Source organism: Aythya fuligula, chromosome 2 (genome assembly GCF_009819795.1).
Source record: "Aythya fuligula isolate bAytFul2 chromosome 2, bAytFul2.pri, whole genome shotgun sequence".
Lineage (NCBI taxonomy): Eukaryota > Metazoa > Chordata > Aves > Anseriformes > Anatidae > Aythya > Aythya fuligula.
The window spans coordinates 140,674,652-140,689,353 of NC_045560.1; the positions used below are offsets into that span (position 1 = coordinate 140,674,652).

Sequence of the window (14,702 nt, forward strand, 5' to 3'; positions counted from 1 at the left end):
CAAAATGAATTCAGACTGCATGAACCAGACATAAACTTCATAACTGTTAACAGGTTCATACCATTGCAAAGGAAACTTTTAAATAGAAGAGCTGTTTTTTTTTAAGTGGTCTCAGAAAATTTTCAGGAGAAAATACCAGAGTAAATCTCAAATAACTAATGTAGTGTCTATAAGTTCAAACAAGAGATATGTAGAGAGTAAGTTTGTTTGCATATACAAATTCTAATTTCCTTGTAAGTAAAACTAAGATAATCTTAAAATTTCTGGTTCCCCAAATAAATTATGTTTTAAAATTTATTTGACTCCAAATCAAAATAGAGTAGAATAGTTTTCATATTTTCTGCTAACTTAAAACTCCAAACAGAATCTGATTTTTCATTCTGTACGAATTCTAAAAAATTGTGTTCAATTTTGAAAATAAATTCAAAAATATTTGTTATTTCAATATTATTTTTACTTCACATATATTATGAAATAGATTGCATCGTCTAACTTTCCATAGTAGGAGAGATCTGAATCCAAATGACTAATTCTATCCCTGTAGCTTATATTTTCCAGTGATATACAAATATTGAAAACAAAGGATCCATGGAATCCAAAAGGACATTTTGGTTGTTAAATAATTTGATTTTTTTTTTCTGAAATAATAAGTTCCATAAAAGAACTTTTTCCCATATAAATTGTTACTGATGTAAGATTGCTTTCTTATTAAAACATTCTAAATTCTATTTTCATATGGTGTTTTTTGAAAAACATTGGAAAAAAGATTTTCCTATTCCAAGCTGATTGCATAGTTCTGAAAATTTCATTGGGAATGTCACTGCAATATAAGCCAGTCCGTGGGGACTCAAAGAAAAGGAGAAGCTCCATCAAGAAGTGTGATCATGGAGCAAATGAAAAGTTCAGAAGTTGTTTAGACTGGAGTAAAATTTTTTTGAGTTTGCAATGGGAAAATAGCCAGATAAAGTCATGGCATCTGTAATTTGGTAAGTTATTTATTTTCTTTTAATCCTATCTGAAGTATCAACATTTCCAGTGCATTGGCTTGATTGGCAGAGGTGTTGTATGGCTTGGGATAGACCCCAGTAAAACTCTTCATTCCTATCTAAGATGCTCCAAGTTCTGAAGGAGCTCCCCTTAGCTGAAAACATCTATGGATTAGGAACATCATCACATCCTCATTACACCTTAACATCAAAGCAAGTCAAAACTTCAGAAGGGCAGACAATGATATTCTTTACTGCTTATGCCTGAGCATGACCTCATTTTAAACTTAGTAACTGATCTGACAGAAAGCCTACGTTATGGGAAATAATACCAAACTAATTGAGTAAAAATAGTATTATGACTTTAAAAAAGTAACAGACTTGAAAAAGGTAGCTCATAAAAGACTATATCAGACCATTATAGACAGACCTATCAGCATAAGACAGTACTAATTGACAGTACTATTTGAAATGTAACTAACTGTACAGCTATTCCATATTTTTCACCTTACCATTTTGTATTCTTTCCAGCCTTTTTGGAAATCCAAACTCCCGTCTTCTCTGTGCTGTATAACTGTCCATCCTCCTCCAGCTATTTCCATATTGCAAAAGACCTGTGCAGTAATAAAAAAAAGAAGAGATACTTGCTTTGGAATTCTGTCATTTTAGAGAGGCGAAAATGTGAATAATGGCATTAAGGAAGTCTGTTTTCCTATGGATTCATGCCTCATTCTCACAACCCTCATTAGAACATTCTGAGCTCTTATGTTCAGAGTAATTATCCCTGTAAAGTTTCCTATTCGTTCAGCATATTGCACAAGAATATTTCCCCATCACCTCCCTCAGCATCCTCAGTTTTCCTCTTCACATTCCTTTTATGTTCCTTCTGTATTTTCTCTGCAGTTCCCCTGAAACTTCTGCCTTCTTCCAAACAGAGGTGTGTTTTTCAGTGATAATAATGTTCCCTATAGTTATATCACATTCTAAGAAAGAAGCTTTAGGAATTCTTACAGGAAATACCAATTCAAGGGGTCCAAAATGTAGCAAAGATGAGATTATTCTGGTTTGACTTGCATTGTAATGTGTCAGTGTGTCAGGCAGTGTCTGAAAACACAGATAATTGATCTCAGTCTAGCCTGTTTTGTGGATGACAGAGAACATAGGAACAGACTCAAGTACAGAGGTCTTATCACACTAACACCTGTGCTGAACCTCTAAGATCATATCCTGCCATCATTGCACTGATAAAATTCTAACTTTGATATTGAAAGTCTGTGTATTAAGGGTAATTTAACAGTTTAACAATGTTGCTGAAGCTTAATGTTAGAATATTGTGTCAATTGAAATCTATTAACAATCTTAAATTTTAAAAATGGATATTATTTTTTTTATTATTTTTCCACTCATTACATTATCTTTTTTAAATCATACAAAATAAATTATGAAAAATTATGAACACTGCTTAGCTATTCACTTTTCTTGGTGTGTGGCAAATGATAGTACTCATTATTATAGGACACTTGATTTTAAGACCCAACTAAGTCTCCCAGTGCTACTCATTGAAGCAAATTTTAATTCCCAGGTATTCATCTATCACATAATGGCACTGCAGCTATCCTAAATTTCACTTGACTGTGCACTTGTATTGTTATATTCACCTTTTTAAGAAAGATGTTCATATGTAAGAAGGTCGAAGAAGTGTCATCTACCTGCTTAGCTTCTGGCATTCCCATCAACAAGGCAACACTGGACAGTAACTTAAAGCTTTAAGTTGCTTTGCCAAATTGAAGGTTAGTATCCAATACAGTTAAATAAAAAATCTTCCTTAGACAGCCATATTCCACCCTCAGGCAAAACAATTTGAAGTATTTCCTAGTCATAAGCATTGTCATAGTAATCCTGTGCAAGTGCTTTTGTTTTAAGTTGCTCTAGGCATGCCAAATGAATTCACAGTGTAGGTATAGGAAGGAAACAGAATATTGAACAGTGCAAGCATGTGAACTTGATTTAGAGAAACCACAAAAAAAAAAAAAAAAAAAAAAAAAAAAAAACACACTCATGACTGCTTGACAAACTTCTTGGCCCTATTCCTCATTCAGGGAAGACACTGTGAGTCAAAACATTTATCTACAGGATTTTTTTTTTTTTAGACTGATTTATAGTGAGAATTTCTAAATGATGGATTCACTTTCCTTATAAGTCACTTCAAGCTGCTATGAATCCTCTGCCAATTTTTAAAGCATTAAATCTTCATCTGTATTAAGACTACTTATTTTAAAGATAGGAAAAAAAAAAGTGTAAGTCTTTTTCTATTTAAAAATATAACAAAATACCTATTAGAATACTCCAGTACTTTTTAAATAATATAGCAGATTAAAAGAGAAAACTATAGTGAAAGAAAGATTTACAGCAGCACGTAATTCACTAGCTTTCATTGTGTGGTCTGGCACTTTACATGGTGGTAGACGCAAACACCTGCCATATTAGCAGGAGTGCCAAGCTCCTTATAGATGTTTGCTGCTTATAGTTCTAGCCAACAAGTGTCCTGGACTGGCTTCTGTCCCAGACAAGGTCAGAGCACTCAACCATTAAACAACTTTCTAACATGTTCTGATGTTTAATCCTCTACTAAAAAAGAAAAGGAGGAAGAAAACTGATTTAGAATTTTTATTCATCTGTAGATTCTGAGTTTATCATCAATTAAAGAACCCAATTTAGATTAAAAAGGTATCCAAAGCAGTGCACTACTGCCTTCCTTAAATGCATGGGTAAAAATACCCAAGCTATTGAAAGGCATATTAAAGCATATTAGATATGTGATTATTAGTACATATGGGATTATTAGTACATATTTACATATGTACATATAGTACATATTTAAACTCTATGGACTAAATTATTATAAACATTACAATAACCATTTAAAGATCAGAACAATTCTAAAGTAGACAAAAGGAGAGAGATTACCTTATACTGTACTGTAAGTGCTTGCACACTAGTCTACATTGTTGGCCTATAGCAAAAAGCTCAAGATCAGCCATTTGCGATTCAGGGAATGTCTTTACTATGCAGATACCAAGGATGTTGGCAAGCATGCCAGAATCACAGTCTCCACAGTGTATGTGGTCTGCATGTAGTCAACGGGCTAAAATTCTGGCAGATACACTCAGAGAAGTCATCAATGTGAAGCTGGTAGGCAGTCCACAGGCAGAAAGCAGGGCAGAAGGGTTTGAAGACTGAGTTCATGCCAACACAGAATTTTTGCAGAGTTGTAAGGACACAGCTATAAACACCCCACTACTAACATGACATTTTCAGTGCAGTTCACACAGAAGTTAGTAGAAGTCATCCTTTTGATAACTTTGGAGGATGTTAGAGCAAGTAGCAAGAAAGTCCAATACCATGGGAAAATGTTATCAGCACTCCTAGAGCTGTCCCCTTGGCTTCCTTCAGCTCCCTAAACAGTGACAGTTTCACCCTCACTGCCCCTCCACTTCTCATCAGCCACTGTTTCCCCAGTAGCTGACCTCAGCTTTACGGGACACTGAGAGGACTCTTATTGCCTTTGCTGTCACTATGACCCAAGGACAATCATCTGTCAAACACCATGAGGCATTGCACGCACACACACACAGACTCCAAAGTCAGCCATTCAATTAGCTTAGTACTTTAAAGCAATCTTTTTTTTTTTTTTTTTTTTTCCCCTTTTTCTCTTCCCTTCTAAATAATGATAATAATAATAATGGAATATTATTAAGGTCCTTTTTTAAAAAATGATTCACTTATTTTTGATGCAGGGTTTGAAGACACTTTAAGCTAATAAACTGTTGAAGCTGAAGACATGAAAGAAAAATTGCAAGTTACATTTTTATGCATATAAAAATGAGGGATATAAATGGTAAGGAAGGTAATAAAGAGCAAAAAAATAGAACTGACAGCAACATTTATATAGATGATGAAAGGATATTTTCTAGTGAATGTCAGGATGCTAGTAAGTATCCCTTAGGAAATATAAAATGAAGGTCTGTTTTTGTAACACGAAATATAAAATTACTATAAATGAGATAGTTAACAGTGGTTGTGAGTATTACAGAAGGCAACAATATATTAGTCCTCTTAAGACATGTCAGAACTGTGCATTGCATGCATTGTGATACTCCAGGTAACTAAGCCTGCTTTAAACATGTGAGTATGTCTCCACAGAATACCTATCGGGATATTAGTTTGGGTCCTGGAGTAATCTAACTGTGTCAGTATGGTGCTACCTCTGGGCTAATTAGTCCTGGCACAGTGCTGCACTGATGTGATTTTTAAGCTATCTCAGCTGGAATTAGTTCAGCTATCTCTGCACAGCACTAACTTGCAGAGTGCTAATACAACCTTAATGTCTGAAAAAACATCTGTTAAAGCAATCAGACTCCTCACTTGACTAACAGGAACATGCTCAGGATCAGCTCTTGCTGTGTTATCACTAGTGCAAGACAGAAACAGGTGCTAGCAGAAACCCCTCAGCATACTGACACACATTCCCACATTTTCTTGCTAAAAACGGGAAACCTCCAGGAAAAAAATAATTCAATGATACTAGCTGATTTGGGCTGCCTGTATTGATTGATAACAGTGTCTGCAAATGGTGATATAGCAGAAACACAGAATAGCTTCCATAGTGCCATTGTCTTTGTGTTACCAGTGGAGGATGTTTAGGGTAAATATACCAGGAGCATCGGTGTTGTAGTGCTTTCAGGTAACCGCTGTTTTTCCATGCAGTCCAACTTCTGGAGGTTGTCTATGAACTTTAATAAGGCTAAGAAAATCCAATACTAATCTGTATATACAATTCCAACTTTGATGTAACATCTTTGTTTTGAGTTGCACAGATTCTACAGAACTACTTTTATTCTTCTTGACCTGTTCAGTAATGTTTAAGAGTGTCTCCATATTTCATGTCATGTTAATTGTCTATTCATATTAATCAGAGCTGTATTGACCTTTGCTCATAGTAATCTCCCATCCTAATTAAACTCATGGTTTAATGAATCCTAATTCATTAGTAAACTATAATGACTTGACATTCACAGGCTTCCAAAGGCCTATAATAAAACCAAATTCAGTTTAGAAATACATTTTAAATATCTTAGTATAATTATAAAATGCCAATAGAGAGTTACATTGGTAATATTCGTTACTGCCTTGTTTTGTTTGCCGAGTTCCTTCCCTCCTGTCTGGCCCACTTGCAGGACACAACTGTATTTTTCTCTTGGAGGTAAAGAGCACATGGCCTTGTTGGTGGTTACTCCAAGTAGTGCTCTGACAGAAGGACAAGCTGGAATTTCTCCATGTGTAAATTAGGTTTAGGCTACTCTTCCAGCTTCCTAGCCTCAACTGGCTCATACACCTCAGTCCCAAAAGCATTCTTAAAAAAAAAAGTCTTCTTTCATTTTTATTTTTTTCAAATATTTTGTTTTCGTCAAAAAAAAAAATCCCAAGGATCTTTTAAGAGAAGGACAAGAAAACGTGTTTCATCATTTCAAACAGGGCTAATATTTAGTTTTTTTTTGTTCTCTGCAGCCAAATATCTATTCCCTACAAGAAAAGTACAATTTATATCTATATTTAAACCTACTCATTCTGCTATTTCTTTCTCTGCTACTAGATCATCTCCCTATAAGCTTCCTCATTACAGCATGTTGTAATAGAAGTTAATATCAAAGAAGAAAATAATAATTTTATGATAGAAGATGATAATCTTCTGTATGTTATTGCAGACTTATTTGTGGCCATAGTCTGAATCAACTAAACTTGCTGAGTGGGAGGAAGTGAGTCGGTTGTTGAGTGTATGTCAGAATTTAGGAAGGATTATCTGTCAGGGAGAAAGAAGAATGTCTGGAATACTACAGTTTATCCTCTGCTTTATTCTATTGTATTTTTTCAAGCTGGAATACAACACAGGTTATTTATATCAGTGCAATAGTTTGAAGAATGAGAACTTTTGTAAAGGTACCAAATGTTTTTTTAAGGCCAGGGCAACATGACATCAACAAATAAGAAAATAAAACAAGTATTTTCCTTACCTTTTTAGGATCTGACACATTGTTAATATAAATAGTGTAGACCCCACTTTTGTTAAAACCAGATTGGTATACATCTGCACAGTCTCTGAAAGGCTTTTCTTCCTCCTTTTTTGCATTCTTAAGTAAAACTGCAAAAGAGAAAAATATGATAACATAAGTTATCATATCATCATATTACGATAATATTTTATTATCATATTATCATAAGTTATCATAAGTTATCAGCAATCTTAAGCATTTCTGTATCAAAGAGACTCACTTTTGCACATTGCATTCCTTTTAAACTTGCACAGTAATAACTATACTGTGGTCCTTCCACAGTCAATGTATTTGTTAAATTCTGTTAAAGAACTACTATGAAACTTTCAGACAGATGGCAGAGGAGGCACCAGCAGAAGTCTGTCACAATGCAAATAGCTAAACAGAGCATCCTGTCTACAGAGAGATGAACACAGTGGATTCCTTCTGAGTGCAAAGGTCTGTGGAGCTGCAAGTGTTGTGCCTGACTAAAGCTTTATCTGGGAGTTAGCCAAAGAACGCCCCAGCAACAGCATGTGGAGGTGGACAAGCATGTTCAGTGCTGTGATCCGAGACAGACTTCACCTGAGACAGCAACACAGAACCCCAGAAGGAGAGAGCCTATGCTCTTTCTTCATGAAGTACTGCCTTTTGAGCAGCCCAGAGGCTGTGTTATTTGATTATCTGATTATCTTTTCTTTTCTTTTTTTTTTTTTTTCAGAGAATTATTTCATTATGTTGATGTCTGCAATATACAAATTGCTAGGTACAACTTATTGGGAAAAAAAAAATAAAAAATCAATGCTACTGAAGTCCATCACATTTAGTCTTTTTATGGCCCAGAGCAGGAAAACAATTAATATTAGAACACCAGTGCAGATCTTGATCCTGAATGTTGCAGACCACATATATAGTCTAGGCTGAGAAATCAAGAGGGCAAGTTGTTTGAGGATCCCGATCTTGAGCAGACAGGAGATACCCTGTAGAAAGAGTAACATCTGAGAGTGTTCCCTTCACTTTCACAAACAAAAGTAGCCTGACCCCACACGATACAGAAAGGATATGACTTCATTCCAACAACACATACTTTAAGCACATCAGTATTCCCATGGAAATCCATCAGTCTACTCAGATTCTTAAAGTTAAACATGTCCTTAAGTGTTGTGCAGGGCTCAGGCCAGCACTTCATTAATCCTACAATAAGGAAACAACATTTAAGTCCTACACACACCCTCATTGTCTGGTGAAAACTTTTTTTTTTTTTTTTTTGGCTTGAAAATGTGACTTATAGATACAAAAGGGACTACGCCTTATTCACTCTCAATGAAGTGGCCCATACTGAAAATTTGGCGCTTAATGATAATGGTGTGCAAAAGAGCAACAGCCTTGCACAGCATGTGGGACCATCTGGGCCATAAGCTGGTATGCAGCAATGCCAAAGCTTTGCAGCTTGATATACTATCTCACCTTTGAACACTTCAAAGCAAAATATTAGCATGGGAAATTACTGCAAGATGAAATGACATTAATAACATTACACAGATGGGGAAATTGAGGAAAAGGTTATATGTTTTGCTTCAGTGGTTTTGTGAAAAGGCAAAAATGGAAAAACAATGAGATCCATTCTTGAACTGTAAGATTACCCTGTTCTCCAGGTACAGAAAAACAAAAGGCTCTTACCATACATATGCTGTGTTTATTGTTTTTATCCAACACTGTCAATAAAAATAAAAACTGATTCACATACTAAAGTGAACTTTAATTAGAAAATCAACTTCTTTGAGACTTGGCTGTATTTGTAAAAGAAAGTTAGTGCTGGCTATGCAGTAGGTGACACTCTTCCCTGTGACATGGCATTGAATGAGGTCCTCAGCAAGGCAAACAACAACAGTGAACTCTCGAAGGTGCTATTTTTTAGATAAGACATAAAACTGAGGCCTTTATGATTTGTGTTAATTAAAGATTTCACAGTACTTTTCTGTAAGCAGATGGCATTAGCATTAGTGGCCAAAGTCCAGCTTGAATAATTACTTGGGGCTGGAGCCAAAGCCTTGAGGAGTTAAAGCAAAGCCTCTCACTAATTTCAGGGCGCTTTAAATTAAATCCATTCTTTCTAGCCTGAATTTCTCTAATACTGTTGTTTCAACTGCAGACATGAGTTTCTCTTGTCTAAAAATGTATTTAGTTGTGCAGGGGCAGAGTCTTCTTTTCCTTCAGTCTTAAAAGTACTTACATTTTAATATCTGTAATATACGTAAAAGACCAATTTATCTCTTTTTTACCTCATTTTACCATTACATACACATTGCAAAACAATTGGAAATAACTACTTAAGAGTCACTCAGGGATACTGAAATTTGATTTATTTTTTTTTTTTTAATTGAAAGTTAGACAAAAAAATCATGATTATCTCCCAAAGCTAGTATCATCTGACTTTTAAATCAGGTAAGATTTTAATTTCAGATGAATTAGAAGTAGATTTGAAAAATGATATTCTAAGGAGATTCATATCTAGCTAACATATTTAGAAATACAACTTTTTATTTTGCTTAGAGACTAGAAATAAATAAAAAAGTAAATAAATAAATAAATAAATAAGCTTGCTGTTGTAATCAGAGAGGAAAGTGACAAGGACAGATAAATGCCCTGTATATGCCCAGATCCTTCTGTCCTCCCAGTATCAGCCAGCTGAAATACCTGATGTATTTCACACAGCAGTTGTAGTAATTTCCCAATAACCTTCTTTTGCAGCAGTGGGTGAACCAGTGTAGCCAGGAGAAGATGACTTTCTATGGGTGCCTGTCTTCCCTACCACAAAAGTTGGTGACCTTACTGGAAGGAAAGCTCAGTCCCTTGTGAAGCTGCTGCTGCACTGTTACAGATTGTAGCACAGTATATTTAGCATGATCAGCATAAAGTTCAGTTTTCCTTAATATATCAGACTGTAATTTGCAAGAACAACCCAAAGTTATCAGAAAATTAATACCCAGGAATGTTACTGGTAATGTTCTCCATAGTAGAATATGTTTTTTCTAAGGTTTGATATTGTTTTTCTAACTTAATATTCCATACAGTTTCCAGTCAGTTTCTCAGTTTCCAAACCACTTTTCCCTATCATTCAGGACTACTTTTTTTTTTTTTTTGACATTATGACATTACATAGACCTTGAATTCATTATACATCAAGTGAAGTTCCTGAATGTTGCACTGGCTGACATACGGTAAATGTGTAAATAAACATTAAAGGAGTAGTAAGACTAAGTAAGTAGTAAGTAGGAAGCTGTTTTAAAACAAAACATGTAGCCATTAAATGTCTTTGTACTGCTTAAACATCTTAATTGACTTACCAGTTTTCTAATGTTAGTTTAGCTTTTTTTCAGATACAACGCTTACACCAAAGTTTTATGTATCTGAAGAAAAAAATAAGTCTATGTCAAGCACAATAATATCACCATTTTTTAAACCTGAATGCTTAGCCAAAATCTGGAGCCCTGGAGGACTTTTTTGTTTGCTTTTTCTGGATGAATAAACTGGAGATGAAGTAAGTCATGCTCCTTTAAAGCAATGATGCCTATATGTAGAAACCTGCTTTCCTGAACATAAGAAGAATTAACAAGAGAAATACATTTCTTCCCTTGCACATTCAAAAGACTTCTGCTTAATTTTTAGTCCAATAGTTTTCTTCCAGGCTACACTAACTATGTTTCCCTACCTGCTGAATTATTTATTTCAGTTATCAGTCCTTTGGTTACATTTGTTTTTCTCTAAGGCCCTGGATGATGAATCAAGCCCAGGCAATACAGCAGGTACCATCTGTAAATGCCCAGAGCTCTGCCAGATGACTGCTCCCATGTAGGTGCAACAGCCCTGGCAGCATGGCTGCTCTGTGGCATAACAGAAGAACAGGAACCCAAATTGATGAGGTTTGTGCTAACCCAGGAGCTGTGAACTGTCAGGGCCGAGCAGATTTTTTGCTACTTTTACTAAATGGGCATTAAAATTCAGTAGGAAGCTGGGGTTGGCACCTGAGGCTGGAGCCTCTTCATTTCTCTTGGAAAGGCTTACTGAAGCTTGCAAGTGAGAGAGAGAGCTGTGACACACAACCCCTTCTTCCCAAAATGATAGCCAGAGAAGTCCCACCACTGGTTGTTAGCTCTGATTTCATGCCTGATAAGAAGTCACCAACTAACTAGTAAGAGCAACTAGCTCCTGAATTATTTAGTAATCTAAAGTCATCCACTAGGAACACAAAACATTTTTTTTCTAGCTATATGAAAATTATCTAATCTGATCTCTACCAGAAAAAAGTATTTCAAAATTATTATTATTTTTTAAATTTCCGATTATTGTTAAGAAAATGAAGTTGTTATCTCACCACTTTCAAGTCTGTCAGATATTTAATGAAAGAACATTGTGGTTTGTCTGTAAGAAATAAGGAATATCACACTGCAGTTCATTATGTTGACTGAATCAATAAAAACATGCTCATATTACTAAATTGTTTAAAGACCGAACTGCCATATTTGTGAAATCAGTTGAGTCTTATGTCCTCTAGCAATACTGTCAGTAAATGAAAGGCAGCTGTTGTTGTTTTTTTTCATTATGGTGACTTAGAGAGATATGCAGAGATTTCTGTAGTGTCTTAGTTAATTATTATATGTTAATAATTTAAATGTTTTATTTACATAAATCTAATTTTCTTATAGGACTCAATAGTCACTATACATACCAAAAGACACTTAAAAAAAATAAAATTCTTGTGCTTTTGAAGCTTAGAAAGAGAAGTCTTTCTCCAACATCTTATTGGCAAGTATAACTAATCCAAATTCTAGCTGCTGTATCAGAAGTATCTGAGGTGAAAATTTCTGTCCCCAGATGAAGAGCTTCTAAAAATGAAAAAAGGTGTGTTTGTAAACTGATGTCTTTTTACCTACAGCTGCAGCATTCCAGATCAGGGTCATTCAAGGACTACAAAATGGCAGTTTCTGTCTGTAACCAGACTGCAGACCAAGTTTGCCTTAATCTTGTCATGGTTCTAGACATGTGGTGAGGAATGCTACACTTCTGTAAGATATCCCATATCTCTGACCTCTTTTCCAGCCATTTGGGTGCAGCTGCTGTGTACCACCACAGTTCCAGTTACAATGGCAAATAATGCCTGGCTTGCAAAGCATCAAATCAGGAGCAGTTTGCTAATGCTATCAGAAGGATGTCAGTCAAATATCCCCAGTGTGGAAGCCTGGAACATGGCCCACACATGTATATATGTTCCCAGAGTTAGCAGCAGGAGCCACAAACTGGGCTGACAGAGAAAGGGTGAAGATTATTTTTGTTTTGAGGAGGAAAAATATGGACAGTTAAAGTCACTCAGTTTGTGCTGATTTACAGCCAGAGGTATAGTGTAGTCTGTTGTTTCAGTGGCCTAGTCTATCATACACCATCCTCTGCTTGAGAACAAACATTAAACTGCAACCTAATCGCTGGTAGTGATGTCCAACTATCCTCTGAAACAGACAACCCTGTGATAATACAGCTTACAGTTCTGCAGTCTATTGCAAATGTTCCATGCACCAGAGGGAAATGCATGAAACTGGAGGTGCTTAAACTCAGATTTGCTCTTCAGGTGTTGCCTACAAATTAAAATGAGAGCATGCTTGTGTCCCTGTCAAAAAGGGTTTGAAAAGTGCGTTTTCTAGAGTCTAGTCTATTCAGATACATAACATATACTATGTTTTATTCTCCTAAAACTATTTTAAAGTTGCTGATGTTACCCTATCTGGACAATGTGAAAAAAAAAATAAAATAATATATATATATATATATTAGAAAACTTAGGTTCCTCTTCTCCGAAATTAAAAATACTGCAGTTATTTATATAGATAGAACATCAGGAGTTTATATTTCTTTTTATGCATTCAGCTAGCTAAGTAAAAGTTTAAAAGCAAATTTACATGTACAAAGTACCCAGTATAAATTATTATAGAGAAAGACATACTACAATCATCTGCTACAAAACTTACTCAAAGGTCTATATTGTACCATATTAACACAAGTCTGAGTATCATCATCATAAAAAAAAGAAAAATTAATTAATAAGTTTCTTCTGGTTGTCTGGGAGTCCAGCAGTCTTTTCCAACAAGTCATTTTGTGTGCATGCTTGTGTGCACACATCTGTTTATTGGGGAGTTGGGAGAAAGTTTAGGACTGGAGTTTGGATATATACGTTCCTTCCAGTGAAGTATTCATTCATTCACCAAAGTGCTTTTAAAAGTAATATTTCTTTGTGAGATTGCTCTGAATCTGGAAAAAGAGTTGGCCAAAGGAATATTGGAGAAAAAAAAAAAAAAAGTTCATGTTGACATACTGGAATAAAGTATTTCTGTTCTGGGAACTAGACTATACAGATTTTCATGACTAAGGGAAGAAAAAAATCACATTCCACTGCTTGAAGCTCTTTCTTTTTAATTTGCGTCTACCCTAAAGCTATTGCTACAAAATCAAGTTTATAGATTATAAATTTGTGGATTATATATTGTTTATAAAACTATTCTGTCCAGGCTCCTAATAACGTCAGATGAGTTATGAGAGTTGCTGTGCTAGCATTGCAGATCCAACCTACCCATTATCCTGTCTCCAGCAAGAGGCCCTAAAAGTCATGGAGCTTCCTCACCAGCCTGCCCCCAGGCCTGGCCAGCCCAGCCAGCTCTGTTTCTTTCAGCAGAAGAGAACTCAACAAGGGAGCCTTTGCGCATTGTTCCCATGTGCACAGAGGACATCACTGAGCTCCACCATCTCTTGGATTCTTCCAGGGATCTGTGGATTTTGTTGAGGTGACATCAATGGTGCCCCGTTCCAGTTCCTTCCCTGGACATTTTTGATCTTTTAAGCCTGTGGTCTTCTGTTTTCTTATTATAATTACCTTTTAATTACCTGCAATACCTATTACATACCCTTATAATTACCCATTTTCTCCTTATTTTCAATTTCCTTTAGGTCTTTCCCTCTCCAGGAAGGTCTTAAGGTTTTGCAAGGGCTAATCTAACACCTAGCCCCAAAAGGAGACTTCAGTAAGAATAGATGACTGGGGAGGAGAATAAAAGCAGGAAAGCATTTCCAGGAATTACAGCATAGGATCATCCTCTGGCAGATATAATATCCCTATATTTAATAAACTTCAGATGAATTTTCTTCCATGAATTTCAACACCTATCGTTTCTATATTTTCCTTCATTCTTCTTACTGCCTGAAGCAGCTCTAATATACTTATTGGACTCCATATCCTTCGTCATCTTTTTTTTTTTTCAGCTTTTTTTTTTTTTTTTTGAGACATAGGGTCCAACAGTTACACAGCATTTTATCACATTACGAAATATACAGTAGTACATTTTTTTTTTCTGATTTCCTTTCTGTTTCTTCTTAGTAACTTATACAATACTATTTTCATTTCAACCATTAACAGGCAAGAAGCACATCCTGTGTTTTTCATTCAAGATTTACTCGGGAGTTTACCTTGATCTTACATGGCTATTTAAGCCGGGAGAAAGCAGAACTCTAGAACTCCTTCCTCAGGCTCACACATCTGCTGAATAATTAGGTTGGGAAATGCTGGCCTTAGTGTAAGTTTTCA

The 14,702-nt window shown here is 35.5% G+C and overlaps 1 protein-coding gene across 1 annotated transcript in view; it reads right to left on the minus strand.

The window, feature by feature from the left end:
• ANGPT1 (angiopoietin 1) overlaps nt 1–14,702 on the minus strand; it is a 200,943-nt gene that overhangs the window by 61,155 nt on the left and 125,086 nt on the right. Inside the window, exons 5-6 of the mRNA XM_032183404.1 lie at nt 7,058–7,185; nt 1,499–1,600 (exon numbers count right to left, since the gene is read on the minus strand). Coding sequence (XP_032039295.1) covers nt 1,499–1,600; nt 7,058–7,185 — 230 coding nt within the window. The remainder of the gene's footprint in view (nt 1–1,498; nt 1,601–7,057; nt 7,186–14,702) is intronic.